Below are 25,090 nucleotides of genomic sequence, written 5' to 3'. Positions count from 1 at the left end.
ACAAGTCACAATATACATTTATTATTCTTTCAGTCAAAAGCATAAAGCATTGAATGTAGTAAGAAAATTTCATGAACCAATTCCCTCAAAACCATTTTCAATGAAAAGTCTTTGCTTTCTCCTTCTTTTTAGATAGGCAAAATGAGGAGAGTGGTGGAAGAGCAAGCCTGAGAATCAATAGGGAAACCTGAATTGTCATTAATTACCCCAGATCCAATCTGAGCTGCTGTTTTTTGAGCTCTACTCATAACAAGGTTTTCAGGGATGTCACCAAAGGTGCCTCAGGGACACAACTCTTTGGACTGTTGCCTACAGTTTAGTGCAGTGACCCAACAACAGCATCACCCTTAAAGATATTGCTTCTAGAAGGACTACAGACTTTGGATCCTCACTCCAGGAGAAACTGAAGAGATCCTGATGCCATACTGATGTGAATCACAAGTGGTCATGTACCAAGTGCAACTGCCATAAAAGGTCACCTTTGCCTAAAGGACTTGATTCAGACCTTCCATTCAGCAAAAGCTAATGAAGTCCCACAGGATTAAAATCATTTTACAGGAGATCTGTGTATGGGATGCAGATTTGTTTCCAGTCATCCATCCATCCATCCATCCATCCATCCATCCATCCATCCATCCATCCCTCCATCCATTCATCCATCCATCCATAGCTCAATCAATTTTTCTCCCTGTCTGAAGCTTGAACTCAACTCTTGCCCACGGTGTGAACACAGTCCTTGTTCACAGTCTGCCTTGTCCACAATCCTTCCTACAAACAAAGCAGAGAAGACAGCATGAACCTGCAGCATTTACCATTTCCTGTGCTGAGAGGCAAGCCCCCATCAAGAGACAGTGAGGAAGCAGCCTGGGTCAAGGTCCTCTAGTGGGGCAGAAAATAAAGGGGACATCCATAAAGCTTTTTGAAGAAAATATCCCTATATCTGTCTAGGGATGTGCAGCTCCTGAGTTGAAGTGCACAGAACAGGTTGATGGCAGCTGCTATTTTAAAATTCATGAAGCCTTAAAGCATTCCTGGATGATTTCAGAGCTAGGAGATAAGTAGACAAAATAGTCCAACAGGGGGGAGATGCTGATGTAGTAGCAGCCATAATAGTGTGTGATGTTGCACACATCCCTGCTTCTGAAAACCCACTCATCCATCTTGTCAGGGAAAATTGCTGTGATTCTGTTTCATAGCGGAGGTGGTGGGAGGAAAGAGGCAGATGCATATTTTCCTCTGATCAAGGAGAAAAGGCCAGGCTATGCACTACTTACCTCCTGAAGCCACCCTGCCCCCTCTGTGAAGGGCTTAGAGACTGGGAATAGCAAGTATTTAGTAGGAAAGGCATAAGTTGCCATGGACCAGGGGAAACAAGGCTTTGGAGCTGCTCTGCTAGTACTTTAAAGATGCTTTGCCCTCCCTGCCCTGGTGGGCCCTCTTTGCTCAGGACTTTGCTCCAGCTTTACGGGACTGAAGAAAATGCGCTGGGAGCCAGCAGGTTCTTCCTGTACTTTACCTGTCAGCTCAGGGTTGAAAACTTCTGGACGAGAATAGATCTGTACCAGCCAGGAGAAGTTCAGACAAACAACATAAATGCTTAATTTATGTACCTCTACCCTAAAGTGGGCCAAAGCAGCTGCTGCCTTAGTTGGAGGCATATCAGAGCAGCCATCCCTCCCTGCCATTAACACACCCTAATCATCGAGATTCTCCATACATCCCTGAGGGGATCATCCTAGTCCTAACATGTGGCTGAAGCAGCCTAGCAGCATGAGAAGGACGGGGTAGAGACAGGAGGTTTTGCACCTTTGAGCTGAGCATGGGTGCCTATGTAGCTGAAGCCATCTCTAGCTTTTTCCCATGAGAGAGAGAGAGAGATGAGGAAAATTTATCCCCCTGCTCCTGCCCATCCCTGCCCCTTGAGTGCCCACTGGGTCCTGCACAAACTCAGAGTCTCCTGTACCAGAGTGGGGACCCAAGCTCCTGCTTTGCCAGGGCTAGTGGGGGGCACCTAAGTCAGTGCCTAGTGTGATTTTTCACCTGTCCATTGAGGACCATGGTGAGATGCAGACTTGTCCAGTAACATTACCTGTCCCTTTAGCATATTTTGTACCATGTGTGCACTGAACATCTTTAGCAACTTGCTTGGTGAAACTCTGTACTGGATACACGTGTAAGAAATAATTTCCAAATATAAAAGCTACAGGTTAAAAAACAGCTGAAACTCTACCAGAGTGGTATTTTCTCTTGGAAACAATTTGTTATCCTGGTTTCAAAATGGTGACATGTTCCACAAATATCCCACTTGTGACTTTTCTTCTTCAGATTTCCCCATGGACACATGGTCCCTGTGGTGAGTTCAAGTCTGCCAGGGACATGCTCCTTCTCACCAACCTCATCATCCTGCTCCCCTCAAGCCCAGAGTCCTGAGCCTAGCAGAGCCACTCTCACAGTGAAGAAATACTTCACATGTGTTCAGTATTGTATTAACATGTTTAAGCAGTATTTGGTTTGTCCAGGCTGTCACCATGCTTTTGACATGAATTAGCTCCAAGAGTTTTGGACCCTGCTTGCAGCTCCCGTTTCAGTCTGTTCCTGCAGCTCTGGGCATCAGCTCTCCTGTGCCCTTTGGCAGGGCAGCACAGGGCCTTCAGGGAGGAGACATACAGGTGACATGCCTGGGCTGAAGAGGTGCACACAGCCCTGGGTGGGGAACAGTGCTGCTGGCACCCCACACCCTGCCCAGGGCTCACACAGACCTCTGGTGCTTCTGCACAGAGCATTGTCTTTAACTTTCTCAGTCCCCCTTCCCTCAGTTACCACCAGCAGGAAGACTCAGATGCAGATGAAGAATGAAGCTGGCACAGTAAGCTTCAAGGCCCAGGGATCAGAAACAACAGGCACTGCCCACTAACTGCAAGGCACAGCACCTACCTGCCTTTCCTAACACAAGGAAAGAAGGAAGTGGTCATTTGACTTATCTATGATATTTTAGAAAACAAAACCTTACTGGGCTTGCACTTGAGTGAGGACAGTGAGTTTCCCCTGTACAGATTAATCCACTTCTACACTTTCTACTCAGCATGGAGTAGTTTTATTTCTCACATACATAATTCAGAGGCATACTGGAAGGGCAAAACTTACATTCCATGGTCAGACATCCAGCAGTTAATGAAACCCATTCTAGTATGGTTTAGAGTTTATGTGAAGTAAGAGTAAAGTCTGACCTGTTTCCAATAGCTAAAAATTACTCTGAGAAAGATAAAGGTGTGATTCCTTTCAAATGTGGCTATTTTCTGTACAAGGAAAAAGTCCTACGCATCAGTCCTTCCTATCATACATCTCCAGAGCAAGCAACAGCCAACCCACACACTCCTCAGCTGTGGATTGCTCAGCACTTTGTTCCACAGCAATCTGTAGGAGAAACTCAACCCTCCTGTTAAATGCTTGGGGCTCAAATGATTAATTCTGTAGGACAGATCTCTAAGGCACATCAGAAATTGGAGCTCATTCCCAACAGCCTATCAGCATTCAGGCTATTACAGGTGCAAGCAAAACAGCAGCTTTGAGGGAGGAAGCAGTTCTGTTATAACCAGAATTCTTACAGACATTTTTATATTTTCATGTTTAATTGAGCTTTTTTTATCCTCTCCTACAAAGTTTTCCACCAATGACTTTCCAAGCATTGTATAAAGGCAGGTAATGATTCACATCATTAACACTCCCATTTTACAAACAGGAAATTGAAGCCTCAGAGAAAATCATATCAGTAGCTTAATACAGAAAACCCCAGTCTCCCCCCCCAAAAAAAAAATGGAATCAAAGCCTCCTGGCAAAAGCCCCCTTTCCAACAACCTTTATTTAGTTGCTATGCAGCTTTTTTTTCCTTTTTTTTTTCTTTAAAAATAACCCAACCAGTCAAATGAGAGAACAGCAAGGAAATGGCAAGCTTTGACATACTTACTTCTACACTGCTGGCATTAGTACAAAAATAAAGATTTTTATTAACTAGTTTACAAAAATAAATTCTATTGAGTCCCAGAGGATGCCATTGGGAGGTTTATTTGACTTTGGAAGATAAAGCCTGTTTGAAACGTCTCTTTAGATCTTGCATGTTGGGAGATTTGGGCCGAGGGATGATGGATGACCGCCTCCTGTCTGTGCTGCCAGCATGCTGTAGTTTGCTGACCTCCTTGCAAAGGTACTGGAAGACATCACAGACACCTTGGGAGTCCTCACTGGTGGAGATTTCCAAGAACAGGCTGCCCAGTTCATCTGCCAGCTGTAGTCCCTCTTTTGCCTGAACTTGCCTGGCGTGGAGGAGGTCTGCTTTGTTCCCCACAATAATGATGGGAGTCCTGGCTTCGGGGTGCACCTTGCGAATGTGCTCGTAGAGAGGCTGGACGGACTGGTAGCTGCTGTAGTCTGTGATGGAGTAGACCAGCAGGAAGCCCTCTGCCCACTTCACACACCGGGACAGGGAGTCCAGCACCTGCACGCAGTCCTCCTGCACCTGCGGTACAACAGAGAGCACAGATTCGGCATTGGGTCATGAAGGTATAGGGACCGTAGCACAGCACCATCAAACGGCTCCAAAGGGAAGCCTGAGCTCTGTCTCAGGAGACCAAGTCTGGGCATGCAGGAAATTTGGGCTCAAAAGCTGAGCCTTGGGGTAGCATAAGAGAACCGACTGATCCAAAACATCTCCGTACCTGAATGCATCCCGGCGTGTCTTGGATCTGTACGGCAACGTGGTCCCCGTCCAGATGGACCAGCCGGGAGTACAGGTTGCCTGGGGAGCAGAGAGCCGTGAGCCGCCGGACGCGGGGCCCCGCCGCGCCCGGCCCCGCCGCGCCCCGCCTCACCTCACCTGTGTTGGGCTCGTAGTCGCCGATGAAGCGCTTGGTCAGGAACCGCACGATCATGGCTGAAACACAGAGCGGCGCGTTAGGCGGGACGGACGGACTGACGGGGGAAGAGAACGGACAGGGGAAGAGGACGGGCAGCTCCACACTCACCGCTCTTGCCGACGCCGCGGGCACCCAGCACGGCCAGGCGGACCTGGGCGCCGGGCGGCCCCGGGGGGCACTCGGCGATGGGCGCCAGCAGGAATGGCTGGGACATGCTCGGCAGGCGCATGGGAGAGGCGGCTCGGCGGCCAGAGGGCTCGCACGGCTCCGCTCGGCTCGGCCGGCAGCGCCCGGAGAGGGCGGCCCCGCCGGCTTTTAAAGGCCCCGGCGGCGGCACCGCCCTGGGGCCGCCCCGCTGCCGCTGCACCGCCCCCCGCGGCACCGCCCCGCGGCCGTACCGCCCTCTCGCCCGACTTACCCACCCGGGTCGTACCCCTTGCTCTTGCTCCCACCTTCCACACTCCCAGGGCGTGGGGTGGCCCCGGCGGGCACGGACCAGGGGTCTGGCGGACAGCCTGGGCAGACCATGCAACCTGCGTCCCACGACAGGGGCAAGCACCCTGCTGGACATCCCACCCCCCGCCCGAGGAAGACGGGCAAATGCACTACCCTCCCTGCAGTGAGGGACTCCTGTCTTGAAAGAAAGGAAATTATTATTTTACCTCAGACTATTTTGTTTCCTACACACCCGAACATATCCCTCTATAGCCAGTGTTGAAAACCCAGCTTGTGGATCCAACAATAGCCAGCCCTGAAACCTAAGAGGTCTTGATTGGGCCCTTGGGTTTCTGAAGTAGAAAAGTTTTGGAGAAGAATGGTGCTGCCCCACGGGCTGCCCTTAAATGAGCCTCAGACCTGCAAGCAGCTGTGTGGATGTTTCAGTCTCCACAAACCAATGCCCAGGCTCCTGCTTCTGGTCTGTGCTGCCCTGCAACTGTGTAAGTACTTAAAAGATAAATAATCCATTCAGAGGCTGCTTTCATTTTTATCAGGGAGATAGCACATGCCAGCAGGATACAGCACGGGAGAGGACAGTGGATGATACTGGAATGGACTGATCTCACGGCACAGAGGGATGGAGCCACCCTGAGAGCTGCTGCTGGGCCCTGGATGCAGATGTTTAGACAGCCCAACTGATCCTGGATGCTCACACACAGGCAGCTGAGTTAAGACAATCCTAATTAACATCAGTTAAAATAGTACCTGCAGCAAAGCATGGTGGAAGAAGCACTGTTGATTATTTCTGCTACTTTAGCGCCTAAGAACCCTTATGGGTTTCTTTTCACTTCCAAAAGCTATTGCCCTTAAAGTTTCTACTTTACTCCCCATCATGCCAGAAACCTTTTTCTTTTGGGAAAGAAGATTTCTCTTGTATTACTAAAAGCTTTTAGTTTCCATAGGTTCCCGCTATTGTCACCTGCTCCTGTTGTCAGGGGATCGCTTGTCTTTGCCCTCACTCACAGAGCCAGCAGCAGCTATTTTTATACACTTCTTTACAAAACAGCTATCAGAGTACATTCAGTGGGCCTCTGAAAGAATGCTACTGAAACAAGTCTGTTCCAGGCAGAAGATTCCCAGGCGCTGAGCTGTGAAAGCAGTATTAAATAACTGTCCACAAACCTTGAGGAGCTGCCTTGCCTGCTGCTGGGAGCACCTCCAGAGGGGAAGAGGGGGTGCTCAAGCAGAGAGATAATGTTGCCCAAGCCCAGGCAGGACACCCTGTGAAGGAATTAATGTCCAGGGTTTAATGGACTATGTCTCCATCAATGCCTACCCAGGTGCAACAGGAGCAACTCAGTAAATTGAAGCAGTGGGGGCCCAGATTAGCTGTCCCCATGCTGCAGACTAAGCACCCCTGGGATGAGTGGGCCTCCAGGCTATTCCAAAGGGCCTTTCCCTGCTCTGCAGGTCCCACTTGGAAGTGCCAGGCTGTACTTTTTCACCCACCCTCTGTGGATAGCCTACCCCACTATCCCTATGGCCCATCATGATCCCTTTTCCCTCAGCAACACTGCTCAGTGTCAGATATGCCATACTGCTGCCTGACACAACTCCCTGTTTCAAGCTCTGGCAACGTTCAACAGCAGTACTTTTGGGAGGAGAGTAGGTGGCTTGCTCCTGTGATAATGGCATGGAGGACATCCTGAGAACATCTGGAGCTTCTTTTTTTAATTTTTTTCTGAGTTCCTAAGCTGTATGGGTGCTGCTGGTGGGAGCAATGGTCCTACCCAGCGCAGCCTCTGTACTGACAATGGTTCCTCCTTCCCATTCCCAGTCCTGCCTTTTCACTGACCCTCCCTGCCTGACACTGCCTACACAGTGCTCCAGAAACCTCAAATCCTGCTGTTGCCAACAAAGGCTAACAAAGATGAAGCTGACAGCTCAGAAGGCAGCTTCCTTGCTGCTTCTCTAGGAGACAACAGGAGATTTTACCAGGGCTTTTGGCAAGGAATCAGCGGTAAAGGTTTGTGGCTGTAAAGGAGCCTGAAAATAGGACTGCAGAGAACTGGTTACAGCTTATGGGTTTAGTGTGTAAAACCCTCCCAGGGCAAGTCAAAACTGGTGACTCCAAACCCTGTAAGGAACATGCTTCATGTTTCAGCTCAGGACTGGAGATGTCCCAACAGGCAGCTTTTCCCAATTCACAGATCTCCCTCTTTCGTCAGGATTGTGCAAAAACAGGGCAGCCAAACATACAGGAAGCAAACTTCAGCAGCCGAGATCAGGTACCAAAATCTGTTAAGTGTCTGGGCTGTGAAACTTCAGATGAGTGTGGAAAACCCCCACTTCACTGAGTGCAACAGACTACACCTTAGTTTATTTGTCCTGTTTCCAAACATTAAAAACAAACAAATAAACAAAAAAGGTTATTTTCTTTCTGTACAAAACCAGATTCATTTTCAGTCATTTCTGGGAATCCTGACCAAGAAAGCCTTCCCAACCTATCTTCCCAGCCCACACAGGGCTTCCAAATATGCCTTTACAACCAACTACCATTGGCATAGTGACCTTAAAACACTTTTTCTAAATAAACTGAAAAGTGTTGCAATGCAGTGTGTCTGGGAGCACAGCTCTTGAACAAGACCACTGTAATGCTGTCCAGTCTTACTATTCTGATTTGTTTAAAGTTTAAAAGTTTAGAACTAATGCCCCACTTATGATGTTAATCATTTCATCATGCTGCTACAGCTAATCCGCCGTGATTTTGACAAATGAGTACTAACAAAACACAGAACCAAAATAGCTTAGACATGCATGCATGAGAAGCAAATTTAAAATGCTATCACCAGTTTGTATCCAATACACTCCCACTTAATTCCTACAAAGCCTAGTGGAAAATGATGCTTATCTTGTAAGGCAAATACCAGTTTTAAATGGCTGTGGAAACTGACAAGCCAAAGAGGTTGATAAAGCTCATAAATCTTGCTGCTCCAAGAAAAGCCCCTTGACCATAATAGCCAAGTGCATATGGTGCAACAATGAGGGCTTCAGGATACAGTGGGGCACTCCATGTCCAACACCTCTGGTGTCAGAATACAGCTCTACTGTCATGGAGCAGCCTGCTGAGGGGTAAGCTCCCCCAAGTCACTTCCAAAGTCATTCCACCTATATAGCCGCTGCATCTTCTGAGAAGGGAGCTTGGAGAACTTCAAACATAGCAATCTGCACACTGGAACTTGGAAACTCCAGCCCACCCAACCCAAAGCCCCACACCCTTCTATACCAGCCCAAGCCAGACTTTGAATTCAAGGTCTGAAACCTACATTCCATGAGAATGGGAACACCCACGATTGAGTTAGGTAAAAGCAAACCTCATCATTTGTGTTCCTTACTCCCACACCTACAAGCTGCCCTGCAATCCACTGTTCAGTAACTCTCAACAGTGAACACCTACAAACAGCTTGAGGTCACTTGCTTCTCTAGTACTTCTCTCCCTCTACACGTACACATTAGTTTGACATCACTTACTGAAGGTAGCTGAGCAATGCCTGACATGACACTTCAAGGTAAACTATTATTTACATGTAACTACAAAACAAACCTGAGACTGTGCGTTTTCAAGGCCAACCAAGCAGATTCCCTTCAGCAGTCTCTAGCAGGCTGCACACTATTTCAAGCAAAGCTCAGTAAACAGTCAGCTGAAGACCTTCCGTTTAAGAAATGCACAGGTGGCACTGGGCTTTTGTGAGACATGAGTAAATCTGGGATAAGAGGAATTCAACAGGCATGCAATAAACGTATAAAATGCAAGTGTTTAGTAGCTATACCAGCCAATTAAAATGTTAAAAATCAAAATACAAAGGCTGGCAGTTTTGGAATTAAACCCTTGTTTCTAAACTACTACTATTTTGTAAGAAGGCTTAGTGGCATGGGGATGCTGTAAACATTATTTTGCAGGCTACACTGGTGGACGACCAAAATTTGCCTACAGACATTTCAAAAATTGCAAAAATTTCAACAATTCCTCAGTATTCATGAGGCCCCTTAGTCAAAACCTTGTATCAATGAAATCTGAAACACCTTACCTCTTTTCCTCCAAAAAAAAAAAATCAAGCCTTAAAGAGGCACTGGGTAGTTCTTGATACAAGTTCTTAGTCTGCTGGTGAAATATTCCATGTCCTCTCATTAACAGCTCACGATCATTACTAAGCACTAGCAAATTTCAGTGTTCCTAGCATTTATCATCTATACGAATGACGGAACTTGTAAGCAAAAGCTGCAGATGATTTAAATGACTAAGCATCATGGTCACTGCAAGCTAAATAGATAAACTTCAATAAAAGAAGGTTTCTAAAGCATCTGTTCAAACAAAAAAGCCCCAAACCCAACTAAATGAATCAGCCACAATCACATACACTTGTCCAAAACCATATTTTTAGTTTATTTTTTAAACATACATTATGCCATGAATTCATAAGGAATTGGCTCCAGCAGCTCTGGATCCTTGCCATTAGTTCTCACAAAGTGTGCTTCTCTTGGTGGAGCAGGCTGTAAACAGAAAAATAAAAAAGGAAAACTCATGACATTACAGCTCAAAAGCATCTTTTCAAAAAATAACAATTTGTCAACCATTTAGCGCCTTATTATGTAATCATTACAGCAATTTTACCATTCCTAGTCTCAAAAATTTGATTCAAAGAGTAGCAGCAAGAAAATTATCTGCCAGAAAATGTGCCTGGCTCTTGCTACTCAATTAAAAAACCTGTGCTTTACTCTCTGCAGCTCACCAACCCAATGAACATGCAGCGATGTATCCTGCAGCTCCAAAAGCAATAGCCATTACCTCTTCTCTGAAATCTGTTATTAATTCTTTCCTTCAAGGGTTACAATAGAACCTGTTGCAACTAAAAATTCAACTAAACCAAAGACTCTACTGACCTTAAAACCATCCAGAGCTGCTGCTGCGGACAAGCAACAGCACAGGAAGCACCCAAGCCTTTGTTCAAGGCTACAGCTACAATTTTCATCCAGCACAGAGCAGTTCTGCTCAGGCACCAAGCATCCCAGACAGCCCAAATACCCACGCACTGCATGAGGCCACTACTCTAACAATTCAGTCATCTCCTACTCAAGGATTGGGACCTCGACAGAAACATTACCTGACGTTTCAGTTGAACCCAAATGCCTTTTTCTTTTGCTTCCTTTTTCTTCCTTTCATTTTCCTTCACACGCTGCAAAAAGCTGTCTCTGCTCTTGGAATGTTTAATATGCTCTATACGCACATTAATTCTCTTGGCCAGAATCTTGCCCCTAAGAAAGGCAGGCAGTTTTTAATCTTCACTTGAAAAAGGTCACATTAAATCAAGATTTACAGACCTTACAGAACTAACTCCATAAGCTCTATTACAGGTCATTTTTCTTTAAAGGGCAGTATCTCAAAACACAGCTGCAGATGCACATCAGATATAACTTACATACAACTAAAAGCTTTTTATTATATAACAATGTAATATATAACAGTGTGCTGACAATTTCAAATTAAAATTGCAGAGAATACATATTTTTAGCCTCTTAGCACATAAACAAGTAATTTTATTACCAATGCACAGCAGTCAAGCCCCTGGAACCAAAAAAAACCCAACATTTGTCTTTTTTTGACTAAACTGTATGAAATTCAGCTGGATATACCTACATCCTAGTATTTAAAAAGGGCTTCAATACCAGCACACTGGCTGAGAAGCCCTGCTAGGTAATGTGACTTTAGGTGCTGGTAAGAGAAACAAAAAATGTTTCCTCTGACAGGATCCAAGTCAAATGAGCATCACTTGCTTGGGTTATAAAAAGGAAATACACTTTACCCACCTTGAATGACCAATCAAGACAAGAACTGTCTAATTGGTAAAGTGAAAGGAGGGTGCAATTATAGTTCAACTTTCTCAAATACCAAGTTTCAATAAGTAGAATTTCATTACTTACTTAACCTGCTTGTTAACAATAATGCCCACAGCGTGCTGAGTAACATTATACACCCTTCCAGTCTTGCCATGGTAACACTTGTGGGGCATGCCTTTTTGAACAGTACCCATGCCCTGTTAAGAAGCAAAAAGAAAAGGAAAAAAAAGGGGGGAACAGGAAAAAAGTAGCATCAAGGATTTTTCTCGAATAAGCAATTTAGAGTATACATTTCAAATTATTTGAGATTTACTATAAAATATTCCCATTTTATCCTAAAGTTGGAATTTATCACCATGCACTTTGCATCTGAAGACTACCAAATTTTGCTATGTCAGTTCTGGTAGCTTTCAGTGTCGGTGAAACGAGAGATCACTTTGCTTACAAGACAAGCAAGCAATCACAAGAGACATTCATCATCAAGCTCCAGTGCATGAGGAAGTGTCAATTCTGAACAATACGTTCTCCAAGTCAAAGAACAAACCAGCAAATTAAACACCAGCTACTGTGTGACTGCTACAAGAACATGGCATTCCAAATGAAACCAAAGGATTCAAACAAGTAGGAATCCTTGATGAAAGGCTTTCACATTCACTGCAACTCAGCTGCGAAAGTACATTTGACTTTAAAAAAGTTCTAAAATATACCAAGTGATGGGAAATGCTCCTTCACTCTTCCCCCCTTTATTAATATATTTATGATGCATCCTCACATTTATTTCTTGATTTCTAGTTTTAGTATAACTTTGCAATCACTTAACTACAAACTGCCTCACCACAAATCATGGCTCATAACAGAGTATCTACTAAGCGACAGCTGCGGCTCCTAGGAAAGCTGTGCCAACAGCCAACTCAAATATTGGCTATAGCATACTCCACTCCCCCTTTTCCAGCTGAACACACCATAACAAAGCACACCCAAATTATATGTATTTATAAAACCCCACATACACCAGCATATGACACTGAAGTGCTACTAGTTGAGCACTCCAATACTGTTCCCTAAGTGAGCAGCAGGCACTTGTGTTGACACACGTGACCCAAGCGACAAGAGAGTCCACCCCAAGGAGCTGGAGACTGCTCAGGGCCACACTGCTTCAGCTTTTAGTCACACAGGACTGCAGAAAGTACCTTGATATCAACTATGTCACCCTTCTTGTAGATCCGCATATAGGTAGCCAGAGGGACCACTCCTGTTAAGAGATACAAATTTGGATACTTAGGAAGCCCGGAATTTCACACACACATAAAAAAGAATGAGGGACACATATCATGCATTTGATACAGTTTTCCTAAATACCTCAAAAAACAAACCACGCTTTTTTAAAGCAGTAATTACACACTTCACACACTTCAAATTTTTAAATGCCCAGCTAAAGAAAAATTAGATTTGTGTCCTAAATGCCAAAGCTGAAGAGATGTTAAACTATTAAGTGTATCAATATAAACTCAATTGCTTATTGATCAGAGGAAAAAACCCTCTACTTTTTAAGTAACTGCTGAAATACTTTCCTCACGTTCAAATTAATTTTCAAGCACTGACAGAATTAGCACTGTGGCTACTGTCAAACAACCAGAATACCAATGCATTTACACTAAGAGCTCAGAGCTCCGGGTATAGTTCTACAGTTTTTAGCCCAAGTTGTCAGAAATCCCTTGGCACAAGCCTTTGTTTCACAGCCCATCCCCACGGACTGCAGCTGTCCATCAGGTCAGTAAGTGGATGCAGTGCCAGTACTGCAAGGGACACTCACCATGCTTGCGGAAGGGCCTTGAGAACATGTAACGCGTCCCCCTCCTCTTTCCCTTTGTGTTCGTCATTTTGGCTGATTACTGTAAAAAATAAAGGCAAAGTATTCAGAACTACTAGTTCACTCACCACAAAGTTGATGGAATTTTCAGGTATTTCAGATTAATGGAGTCTTTAAGTCTATTCAGGATGACACTTCAATTCAAGCAATGGGATTCACTTAGGCAGCCAAAGAAATCAGAGCTTATAGAACCACAGCTTAACTCAGGTTAGAATGGATGCCAGCAAGGTACTCAGTTTAACTCCTGCTTACAGCAAGGTCTACTATGAGATCAAACCAAGCTACTCAAGAGCTTTTTCCACTCAGGTCTTGAAACTCTTCAAGGATCAAAGAATATTCAGCATTAGAAGGGACCCAGAAGGACCACCAAGAGCAACTCTTGGCTCTGTGGAGAACACCTGGAGAGTCATAGCGTGTACCTGAGAGCATTGTTCAGAGGATTATTGAACTCTCTAGAGCTGGTACTGTGACCAGCTTCCCCAAGGAGCCCATTCCAGTGCCCAACCACCCTTGGGGTGAAGAACCAAACCCTGATACACAAATTAAAACTTCCCCTGACACATCTTTATGCCATTTCCTCCGGTCCCATCTCTGGTCATCACAAAGACCAGTGCCTGCCCCCCCCACTTCTACTCATGCAGAAGCTGTAGAGATGAGGTCTCCCCAGAGACCTCAGCTGCTCCTTGTAGTACTTTCCCTCAAGACCTTACTGCACAGCCTTCCTAGGGAGCATATTTGGAGGCCTGGCTGTTGCCATTAACATTATTCCCCTTATATTCAGTGTGAGCGTCTCCTTCTGACTTCAGCTGGTTATTTCATGCTCCTTCCACATGCCCTTCCCAGCCACCAAGATACATCCTCTCGCTGTGAGATGACACCCTCGATGACATCCCTGCCTCGGTCCCTAAGCCCCTCCTTACAAGACATCCATAAGGCAGGATCTCCACCACAACATTTATAGGCCACTATTACGTCGGACACAAGGCTCACACGCTCCGCAGGCCTACGCGGCCATCCGGGGCTGTCGGCTCCGAGGAGCCGCCCCTGTGCGGCCTTCCCGGCCCCGACACCCCGCCGGGGTGGCCGTGCCCGCCGCCACGTGCTGCAGCGCTGCTGCTCCGCACCTGCACCCGCCGCGAGCCTCGGCGGCCCCTTCCTCCCTCAGCACCCTCAGCGACCCCCTCCCGCCCGCCCGCTCCCCCGCAATCCGCCCGGCACGGCCACCCGCAACCCGCGGCCTCCTCGCTCCCCCACTCCCCGCCCTAGGAAGGCCGTGGTGCTCCCATCAGGGCCAGTGGCTCCCCGCCCGCCCCTGCCGGCAGCAGGACCCCTCCGACCGCGTCCCCGCTCCGTGTCCCCACCACCCCGCGTCCCCAGCGCGTCCCCCGGAGCGGCGGAGGGGCGCGGGCGCTCACCGTGCGTGCGCGCAAAATGGCGCCCCGGCTCCAAAGGAAGGGGGCGGTGCCGCGCCAGCCCTTAACAGCGGGGCCTTGGCGGGGCTGCCCGCGCCGCGCCTGACGGGAAGGGAACGGGCCGAGGGGTAGGGACCTCCGGCATGCTGATCCCGAAAAACAGCCGCGGTACAAGGCTGACTCTGCGGCTAAAGCAGGGACGAACGCCGGGGGTTTCAGGGCTGTGCATGTGTTTTCATGGCAACGGGCAGAAAGCGATGCACAGGAAGTTCCAGATGAACGCGAGCAAGAGCTTGTTTCCTGTGCAGCGACCGCGCACTGGAACATGAACGCCCAGAGAGGTTGTGGAGACTCCCTCGCTGGAGCTATTCAAGAAGGGTCTGGACGCAATCCTGCGCCATGTGCTGTGGCACGGCCCTGCTGGAGCAGGGAGTCTGGACCAGATGCCCCACAGCGATCCCTTCCAGCCTGACGCACCCTGTGACTCTGAGAGGGGCGTGGGGGAGGTTTGGCAGCGGGAATGTCGGGAACAGGGAAGGGTGTCAGTCCGGGAAGCCGAGGAGCGAGTCCTGCGGTGAGCAGCTGGCCCGCCATCCTTAAGGAAACAAGTTTGGAAATGTAAAACATAAGCAGCCGGCAGGGTGCTTTACGACATGAAAGTAGTACGCCAACATTTAAATTCGCGGCAGTGTGAGCCTGGCGGCCCTGCTGTGTGTCGGTCACGGCTGCCCGACCGCAGATCCCGCATTCCGGGGCAGGGAAGCGGGGTGGGAGAAGCATGCCAACAACCAGAGGCGAAGAGGCTGCTCAGGTTTGGGTTTTCTTAGTATTGCAGTGAAGTTTTTCGTGTTATGATGCCATAATGTCCAATTTGTGTGGCAGAGATTCCACCGGATAAATAAAGCCCGGATTCTCCACGAAGAGCCCTTAGAGTGCCACAGGTTGCATGGAGAAGGAAGGGAGTGGTGAGCAGGTTCCCGAGCCGGCAGAGTGACTCGCTGTGTTTGTGCATCCCCGGTATCGGAGCAGACAGCAATCACCTTGGGGAGCTGATTGCAGTGAGTCAAGAGAGGGCCTCCTTCCCCCAAGCTAAACATGCGGGGACGGTTCAAAACCTGTCTTTGTTGAGCAGTTGCCCTACTGTAGAAATTTTTGTTTTGAATGAGCAAAGCACTTAGTTAATTTAGGGGAGGAATGGTTACTTAAAGGGGGCAATAAAATCTTTCTTGATCCTCTGACTAACTTCATGGTTCTAGTAATGTTGTCTTGTAAAACTCAAGCCCTTTCAATCATCACTTTAAAGCAAGTTTAATATTTATGGATCGCAAGAATGGTTGTACAGGATTAAATTAACTATCATGTTCTGCTTGCAGAGCTGCCTGGCAGGACGTGTTCTGACAGACAGGCCCTGTCTCCACATGAAACCTTTTGGAGTAAATTGTTATATTTAGAAAAATGTGTCTACATCCCTTCACCATGAAAAATTCTAGAACTTACAGCACCTGATATCTTTGCAGAGAAAAATCTATTTAATTTAATATGCATTCAGCCTAGGCACTGTGAAACTTTTCCAAGCATGAGGGTCATTACAAGCCTGAACAGGTCTTCTGTGAGACAGTTCACTGGCAACAGATTTCAGAGAGGATATCAAGCAAAGACGAGACAGGAAGCCAAATCCTAAAAGGCATTATTGGGTAAAGGAAGCTAGGCATTTGCAGTGACTGAGCTAAAAGCCTTAATCTTACCAGTGATTTACATGGAGGACGTATCTTCACATCCACCTGGAAGGAACAGGGAAGAAACACCAGGTATTAAAACCCATGTCCACAAACAGAACACATACGGAAACACGTATGGAAAGTGTCATTCATAAGGGAGCGGTAACTGGGAACTTAGTTGAACTCTGCTCTGTTTGTGGCCAAGTAACACATTCAGAATTTGCTACATATTTTTTCCTGAATAAATCACATGACAGGTTGATTCAAATTTCTGTAATGTTTTATATTCAAAAATTTACCTTGATTAGCACATTCCCAGGATCCTTCTTTAGCTCCACATTTCAAAGAAATAATCATGTTTCACAGTCTGTCTCCATTGAATCATTCCCTAGGCATGCTGAGTCTGATCCAGAAATCCATCCTATCTACCAACATTTGATACATGGTTTCCCAAAACTGAGACTTGATGAGCAGTTAAAGACTGAAAGCCTTTGCATGTTGCTCACAAAACTATTTCTTAATAATGGCTGTCTGCAGCAGATAAAGATGCACAATTTGTGGGGTGGGTGAGTCCTGGTCTGGAAGCTGGAGCTAGCAGCCAGGCAGATGTGGGGGAGACCTGCAGCTCTGCATTCCAGACTGCATGTGCTCCCCTTCCTGCCCTGCCCTCTCAAAAACCCAGCCTAAACTGCTTTTCCCTGATCAAACCGCAAGTTGTAGGATGCAGACTCCAATTTCTCCTAGGCTGTAGGCAAGCACCACACCTGGTTCTGCTCCAGAAACACCAGGTACTCAAAATGGGAGAACACAAGTAGCAATCCAAAGCTTAACACAAAGATCCAAAACACCATGGAGGTCCCAGACTGGTGCTCCACCCATTGACGTACTCAGAAAATCTTTCTACACCATGGTAAACTGTTTCCCTCCCACTTTGCCTGGTGTGGAGGTAGAGCAAGACAGGGAAAACAGCTTCAGTGGGAGCCAATTCAAAAGTTGCTGGGGAAGGGAGGTTGAAAGGGAGGGCTCATTAGAAATCAGAGGAGTGAAGAGTAGATAAACATCACTTTGTTTTTTTCAGAGTGGAAAGTACCATGCCGAGCCCCGACCATTTTCAGTTCCCAAGTTCCCACAGTCAGGATCCTAGTGTCTTCTCTGGGAGAGCCCTATTTTCTTCTGACATTTCTCTGCAGCATCTGTGTGGATGATGGCTCTCTGTAAAGAATAAATGTGCTGTGATGATTCTGCACATGGGGTTGCCAGGAATCCTTCTCTGAAATTTTAATGCACAGTGGGATCTGGCTTGCTCCTATGCTTAGCGGACCAAGTGATACACACAGAGATCCTGAGTGTGACATTCCGATTGTGTTGGGTTATTCAGCAGGTGTGTGGAAGGAATTTAAATTAATGAGAGTTTGTAAAGGGCTTTGAGGTGAAAAATGAAAAATATTCCCCTTCACTAGGGTGTAGGTTTCCTGTGTCTCACAAAATGCATTCATTACATGAAAAGAAAAAAAGATAGCTGATTAGGACTGGAGTAAAATTTAAACAGAAATAATTGAGAATAAGTGTTAAAGACGATTAAAATCTGCAGTTCCTTTTGTGATAACGTTGCAAAACCAAGATCCTAAATTGAAAATCAAGATTGTGAAGTTAATTGGTTACCCCATCCACAGAAGTGCAGCACCTATACTGTGCTTTTGATTGAAAAGTTACTGACCAAAGTAATGTCACCTCCTCAGCTGACCCCGTTATTCCATTGTTCACTCTTTCCAAAAGGATCATGTTATATGGCATCTCAGAGTCATGCTTCTGTCCCCTTTTATAGTCTCTTCAGCTCCCCTATGATTCTAGCCCTAATAACCAACCTTTTATTTTCTGTAGTTAGTTCATCTCTTTATTCACAAATCCCCTTCTGTAAATGCAAGCTTGAGCCTAGTTCCATGGGAGTTAAAACCAATCAAATTGGTGTCTAATCAACCAACCTCCTTCCAAAAATGACAGTGCAGACAAACTCCTTCAAAGGACTCACTGTGGAATTGCAGAAGTGCCAGTACAGGTGGATATACTGAGCTGCATTGCCAGTGAGGCATATCGTGGGGAAAGGGATGGGGAAAATGACAGCATTTGAGAGAAATAAAAAGGCAAAAACTCTATAGACCAAGAATTGTGATGGGGCTCAGCATGTCACACATGGGTGGAAGTTTTCATTACACTTATGGTACTTACAAATTTGTTGCCAATTCAAAGTGTTCCTCGATGCAGGAGGATTGACGCCAGAGTGAAACAAATGGCCTTTTTCCCATCATTATCTAGACTGCAACATGAAATCTGAAATACTGAACAAGTTCTGTCATTCCACTGCTTATTTGATTAACATGGCATTCTACCCATGCAGAAATCATCAGGAACGTCTAAGGAAGCAGTTTTGTAACTGTGACCATCTTCTTACAGGTACCAATTAATATAAGACATTTATCAAACTTCATTTCAAAAGCAATTAAGGTCCCTTTCTTTCCTTACTAACAGAGCAACTTCTCAATCAACTGGTTTTATTATTCAATGTATCTATTATTCAGTTATTCAACTGGTATCATCATTCAGTGCTTTCTCAAACTTCTTGTGTTACCACATTTTTGTCTCTCTGTAGCCTCTCCTGGGTCCAAACCAGTTTTCCAGAACAAGCAAGTCCTTATATTGTCACTTTCAGCTTCACTGTACATTTACTTGTTTTGGGTAAAGGTGATTAGCCACTCCTACACTGATACAGCTGATAATTACAGAAAATTCTGCTTCTTTGTCATGGAGGAACTCAGCTGCTGCCAGCAGCAAATCTGCATAAGGTGGGGATTTTTGTGGGGATTTTCTTTTGGTAATGTATGGAATATAAGTATACAACTAATATTCAAATATATTTTTTAAAACCTGATCTTTCACAATCCAATCTGGAGCCCTTTACCAGCCCTCTTGGGAGTTATTAACTACAGCTGAAGAACTGGCTTAATGATTAGGGTGCTATTTTCTCTTCCTTTATGTCTGATCTTATGGGTACTTCTAGCTGGAAGAACAATGCTTGCCCTTTTTCTGTAATTATTTTGCACAGAATATCTCCTGTACGCTTTAATTTTACCAAACTAAATTCTCCATTCTCCTGAAGCTTCCACACACTTAGCAGGCTCTGTGCATTTTCTCCCATTCCCACACACCTCTCTTGATTATCAGTGATCCAATTTATACATAACAGTCCCAGTTAACTTGCTTACTGTGAACCCATTACTTCTGAGATACTTTCTGCTGTGTACTGAGAATGATCACAATCATCAACAAAATAAAAGTGCTGTAGTTTAAAAAGGTCTGATGGATGTAACAGCACAAAGTAAAAATGTGGGTGGAATCATTCTCTAGTCTATAAATACTCTATGGCATTCTGTTAGCAAATTGGCATCTGAAGTAGCCATTTGCATTTCTCATTAATTGTTCTGATCACAGCTATTAGCAAAATTGTTTTTAATTACTTATGAAATTACAAAGAACCTTGCCGGAATGAAAGGGCTATGTAAAATATTGCTAGTTTCATTTCAGGTAAAGAAATGTTTTCTACTTAGTGTTAGCTGAACTCCAGTAAGCACAAATTTAAATTTCTCTTCCAGCTATGCCAAGTTAAATTTGCTTTTCTATATGTATACCTAAAGACAAAGTAGACTCTTTACGATTTCAATAGAGCTACAAAATGCTGGTTTTAATAATGCATGAAGTAACCAGAGTTACTGCAAACTCATTGTAACAATCTTTCAGTAAACATTATTGTCTTGACCCTAGATTTAAATATTTGGATACCAAAAAAACTCCTATCCTGCTTCCATAGCATTTTCTTGAAAGAAAAGGAAGGAAGGATCACATCCAGAATCTACAGGAGTGAAAACTCACTGTTATCTGCATTAGAGTGCTTCATATGTGTTTATAATTCCACTTAAGTATTCTTTCCTAGGTGCTTTAGCAGTGTTTGGGTCTGTGGTCAGAAAACGTTGGCCTTCATTGAGTGATTTCCTTTCTGCCTCCTTTCCAAAGCGGGAAATGGTCTGTAGCTGCTGCAGTCTTACACATACCAGTATCTTAAATGATGAACCTGAGACAGAGTCCTTGACATCACAAGGTACAAATGCCTTAAAACAGTTGTACTTTTAAAAAGTACTTGTGCATTTATTTTCACCCTGTTTTGAACATTTTCAGTCCTGCCATCATTTCCCAGCTTTCTAGCTGATTGAGCCATAAACTTGTTATAATAAGTGAGTTTCTCAAGTAATCCTCATCACCTGATCCCAGGAACTCTGGCTGCAAGGGAGCTATCAAATATCACAAGGCTTGTGATAAAATAATGAGAGTTGGCTACACTCTGACAACCCCTGTCAGTGAGACAACAATAGCTGCTCTGAACAAAAACTGCAGCCAGAAAGGAACAAATTAATGGTCAGTCAAGGAGAAGTGAAACAGAGAATTAGCAAAGGATAAACTTGACCAAACTTTGACCAACCGAGGATAAACTAGACCAACTTTCCCATCTATGTAACAGGGATAGTAGGACATATATATGGAGCAGGGATTTTGTTAAGGATCAGTTAATTGGTATTTGTGAAATGGTGTGGAATCCTTCATGGAATATGCAAAATAGCAATGTGAGCTAATCAGCATATGGGCTGCTCCAAGGTAGCTGCAACTTATTCAAGGGAGAGAGTCACGTGAAGGGACAAAACAAGGAAAAATTCCCACAGGGCAAATGGCAATAAGTGCTGCAGGGAGAGAGGAAATGAAATTACAGGGCAAATGGAAGGAGGAAATGAGACCATACAGGACAAAGAGGTGATGCTTGGATTACTGCAGTATAAAGACACAGGGCACAAACTGCAGGAAATGGAGCTTTATTAGTTCTGCTGCTCTTGCAATAACTTGCAGTTGGTTGGTGGATTTGGATTTTTTCTTTGTTTTTTTTTCCTTTTCTGTTTGTTTGTGGGGTTTTATTTAGCTTTGTTTTTAGAAAAAACTAAGTATAACCAGAAAAAACAAATATAACCAGATGGGAGTATTTAACTGACCATCTGCAAGTACAGAGGGGAACTGTGGGTTCTCCAGGGTATCAATCTTGAAAGAGAAGAAATCAAAATTATTCTACTTCTGTACTGCTGACAAAGAGAGCATTGTTTGAGAACTGATTGCAACAAGGACTTGAACAATAGCTTTAGATCAGCAGAAGCACAAAATATTGCTGTGACATATGTTTCATTAAAACAAAACTAATTCACCATCCGTTAGTGTCATGAAAGACACGGGCTTTTAACAGTAAATGCTCTTTAACAAATTTATTATCTCCACAAAGCAATTTCCAGTATTTTTTTTCTACCTCTTAGCGGATATTATTTCCTACTGCACATCTATCTCCATGCTGGTTGACATATTCCTCCTTAGCCTCCCTTGTATCTTGGTACTGCAGAGAACTGATTAGTGGGGGAGACTGTAACGATACAAACTCTTCACCTGGAGGCTGCCTGTTGTCAGATGGTGCGTCACAGTTGTTATTCCGTGACAGCTAATCTTGCTTTTGGGAAACTGCTGCGCAGATCACAAAAATAAAACCTTGCTGACTGCAACGGGAAGCGTTGCTTGGTATTCTGGGAGAGAACACACAGACTGAGGAAGCATCTTGTACTTCTTACCTCTAACAATGGATTTTCCAAGTTAGTGTTTGACACTGTCACTGACTCCCGAAGTTTCAGACTAAGGAGAAACTGGAGTTACTGAAACAGTGGCATCTCAAGTGCCTGGATCAAGCATCAAAGCCATTAATTTTTAAAACGTTTCCATTTCCAAAGCATTTCATTACGATATTAACTCCCCCCCTTCTTTTTAAACATACTTCTGGCCCTGTTTATTCAAAAGATTATGTTCAGAACAGTGTAAAAAAGCACATAGTTATTATTTTTGTGCCTGGCCCACATCCTTTTATATCAAGATCACCGAGACCCAAGCTATGCACACTTCTCTTGCAGAATACAATAACATCGTTCAAAAGAGTTACCATTTTATAAAGGGACTCTTTTTCTACAAATTATAACTTTATTTCCAGTTAGAATTCCACCTTTTTTTAGAAGTCTAGAGACTCAAACAGTGATAACCGTTTAGAAATCTACTGTTATTTTCAAAACAACTAAATTCTTACATTTTACAATCCATTGGAAATCTCTCTTAACTGATGTATATTTTATATTTGTAGAAATTTTTATTCCGTTTAGTAGCATAACATTTTTTATTTTCCCTTTTAGCTTCTCAGATGCTGGTTATCCTTTGTATAGCAGATTAATTGTTTGCCAGCTATACATATATGGCAAGATGCCCAGTATCAGCTGAGCTATGAAAATCAAAGTATGAAAATATCTCTGTGTGTGAACTCAGCAAGAAACAAATATTAACCTCTGCTTAAAAAGAAAAAAATAAAACAAACCAAACCCACCAAAACCAAAAACCAACAAAAAACCAAGAGAACTCAACACCTTTGCTGAGGAAATCTTTGATCTTCTAAAATGAAAGTAAGGGAAAAAGTCATCATGAGCAAATTTTACCCTTTCAGAGAACTCTTGCCTAATCTATTTTCTTAACAGATTTGGTCTAATAATGATTATTTCTCACACGTCTTTGTAAAATATTATGAGATCTACTGATAAAAACCACTAGTAAATAAAAAATATTTATCAATTGTACAATTATACATCATAATTTCCACATTTTATATACTTTCCTATGATAATAATTTGTTCATATCTTGCTTATGATTACAACTAAGATGACTCATGCTTTTGAACCTATGAATAAAATGCATAATTTGTCTACTTGCTCAGATCCTCCCATATCCAGAGACTTTACCACCACTCCTGTCATGGCTGCCAGAGAGCATGTACAACTGTTATGAAAATAGTTGTATTTTCTGAAAACATATCTTCAACGTAATTTACAAAAATAATTTACTAATATAGACATTTCACTGTCAGTCAGCACAAGATGGTTTGATAACTTTATTTTCTAAATATATTTCCTGTTGTCTTGTCAGTTCCCCAGAGGGATCCAATTTCAATTTTCACAATGTGTTAAGATTCCAGTTCTGTATAATTTATGCAGCACCAGGTTTTCTTGGAATTATGAGATATGAGTTGGGGAAAATTTCCTTTGTGTCTTACTCTCTACAGCCTCATAGCACAAATCCTGGAACACCCATTGTCAACAAAGTAAGGTGCATTTCCATAGCAAGGCTGGTTAATCTATCATGAGAATGGTGGATGACCTTCACTGGGATATGTGTCAATAAAAATACAGATGGTGAATTCAGATGGCTTTTTTGCAAGGACACAACCGCCTCCCCTCCACCCCCACTATTATGTCTGGATCCAAATTTAAGAGTTTCCAGAATAAGTGGAGGTATACAAAATCATAGAGCCATTTAGGTTGGAAAAAGACCCTTAAAACCAAATTGAAGTGTTTACCCAGCCGAGCCCCCACTAGCCCATGTCCCTAAGTGCCATATACACAGAGCAACCTGTTCTGGCCTCAGATCAGACTGTGCTAGGAGCAGAATGCTGGACTGAAGATCTATAGAGGCCCTGTCCAACCTGATATATCCTATTACAGTATGCTCTTGCAGTCACTCTGTACACTAGCCCAACAACAGGTGTGGTATGTCTGCATGCAGGTAATGCATCAATAGTCAGACCAGCTAGTGGTTTGGCTAGCAGAGGGGTAAATAGACTTGTGGGACCAATTCTGTTGTCAAGAATATTAATGAAAACTTGACATGCCCCAGATTCAGCAGAACCATCTATAGTCACAGATGGGTGATACAGGCAGAAACACACCTGTACCATGCCTAGTCTTCAGTTTCTGAAGCCAGCCTACCCACACACCCTAGAGTAAGCTGGGCGCTTGCCAAACCACAAGATTATGCAACAAGGAGAGGCACAGGTTAAGCAGCAGCTGTTTACCCTTGTTATATTTTCTCTTTGCTGCCCTGTGTCTCTGTACATTTGGAATGTAAGTTCTTCAGAAGACAGAATGGGGTTTCCTCTTAGTGTCTCACATACTGACTGGGGAGGCCAAGTGATATGGCCTCTGACTTGTATTCTTAGATGTTGTGGTAGTACAAATGCTATGCAATAACCATTCATGATCTGAGAGATTTCCAGGGCAGGGCAATAATTCTATCTGTTCAACTGATGTATCTCTGCAAGAAAAGAATCCATTCTTTAGTGAAGCCCTGAGAGATAGTGTAGGTGCCATTTCTCTTGGCAGCATATTCCAACCATTAATGTCTCCCACTGTTAAAAAATGTGTGCCAATTATAATTAAAACTTGTTTCATGTCAGCTTATAGGTATTTTTCATGTTATGCCTCTCACTGTGCAAGATTAAAGACCACTGTAGACACCTTCCAGTCTTTTTGAAAAGTCAAGCAGATAGTGCTCTTCAAGTCTCTCCATACAAAGAACTTTCTCCTGCCTCAAATAATTTCTCAGCACTCTTTTGACAACAAGGACACCAGAAGCTAGTGCAGTATTACCACAAGAATCTGTTCAATGCCATATCTGAAGGGAAAATAATGTCTCTTCCTGATTGCCACATCCCTGGTTCCCTTGTTACATAGGCAAGGATTCACTTATTTGCTTATACCATAGCATTAGACGGGCCCCTGGCCACTCTAAATTTCTTTTCAGTCACTGCTGTGCACAACAAAGCCCCCCATCTCTTGCAGATGTGACCTGCTCACTGTATTTTTAAGCGACTCTACTTGAGAATATATTGAAATATACTGTGT

At 44.2% G+C, this 25,090-nt stretch overlaps 2 protein-coding genes, 1 long non-coding RNA gene and 2 other non-coding genes across 5 annotated transcripts; 1 reads left to right on the top strand and 4 right to left on the bottom strand.

Moving 5' to 3' along the window:
* Positions 1–3,610: 3,610 nt before the first annotated feature.
* RASL11A (RAS like family 11 member A) lies at positions 3,611–5,207 on the bottom strand. The gene is made up of 4 exons (XM_059838792.1): positions 5,019–5,207; positions 4,871–4,927; positions 4,713–4,792; positions 3,611–4,513 (listed from the first exon to the last, which is right to left on the bottom strand). The coding sequence occupies exons 1-4, from the start codon at positions 5,137–5,139 to the stop codon at positions 4,061–4,063; spliced, it is 711 nt and encodes a 236-aa protein (XP_059694775.1). The 5' UTR covers positions 5,140–5,207; the 3' UTR covers positions 3,611–4,060.
* Positions 5,208–9,768: 4,561 nt separating this feature from the next.
* RPL21 (ribosomal protein L21) lies at positions 9,769–14,670 on the bottom strand. Its single transcript, XM_059838791.1, has 6 exons — positions 14,529–14,670; positions 13,057–13,135; positions 12,434–12,495; positions 11,328–11,440; positions 10,511–10,661; positions 9,769–9,899 (listed from the first exon to the last, which is right to left on the bottom strand). Exons 2-6 carry the CDS (start codon positions 13,121–13,123, stop codon positions 9,810–9,812), a joined length of 483 nt encoding a protein of 160 aa, XP_059694774.1. The 5' UTR covers positions 13,124–13,135; positions 14,529–14,670; the 3' UTR covers positions 9,769–9,809.
* On the bottom strand, positions 11,136–11,268 carry LOC132324338 (small nucleolar RNA SNORA27). The gene has a single exon (XR_009485588.1). It is a non-coding gene; the product is annotated as a small nucleolar RNA SNORA27 (small nucleolar RNA).
* On the bottom strand, positions 11,649–11,729 carry LOC132324325 (small nucleolar RNA SNORD102). Its single transcript, XR_009485576.1, has one exon. It is a non-coding gene; the product is annotated as a small nucleolar RNA SNORD102 (small nucleolar RNA).
* Positions 14,671–14,808: 138 nt separating the features above from the next.
* Positions 14,809–17,489, top strand: LOC132323504 (uncharacterized). Its single transcript, XR_009485356.1, has 2 exons — positions 14,809–15,099; positions 15,408–17,489. It is a non-coding gene; the product is annotated as an uncharacterized LOC132323504 (long non-coding RNA).
* Positions 17,490–25,090: the final 7,601 nt, after the last annotated feature.

Source organism: Haemorhous mexicanus, chromosome 2, assembly GCF_027477595.1.
Source record: "Haemorhous mexicanus isolate bHaeMex1 chromosome 2, bHaeMex1.pri, whole genome shotgun sequence".
NCBI lineage: Eukaryota > Metazoa > Chordata > Aves > Passeriformes > Fringillidae > Haemorhous > Haemorhous mexicanus.
The sequence above is the reverse complement of the archived record's forward strand: the minus strand, read 5'-3'. Positions and strand labels throughout refer to the sequence as shown.

Coding starts and splice junctions, on each gene's coding strand:
- RPL21 (XM_059838791.1), bottom strand. CDS start 13,123: ATGACGAACACAAAGGGAAAGAGGAGGGGGACGCGTTACATGTTCTCA. Junction 11,441..12,433: donor GTGACATAGTTGATATCAAG/GTACTTTCTGCA, acceptor GCTTCTTAACAG/GGCATGGGTACTGTTCAAAA. Junction 9,900..10,510: donor GGGTTCAACTGAAACGTCAG/GTAATGTTTCTG, acceptor TTCTGTTTACAG/CCTGCTCCACCAAGAGAAGC.
- RASL11A (XM_059838792.1), bottom strand. CDS start 5,139: ATGCGCCTGCCGAGCATGTCCCAGCCATTCCTGCTGGCGCCCATCGCC. Junction 4,928..5,018: donor CCGCGGCGTCGGCAAGAGCG/GTGAGTGTGGAG, acceptor TCTGTGTTTCAG/CCATGATCGTGCGGTTCCTG. Junction 4,514..4,712: donor ACACGCCGGGATGCATTCAG/GTACGGAGATGT, acceptor GTTGTACCGCAG/GTGCAGGAGGACTGCGTGCA.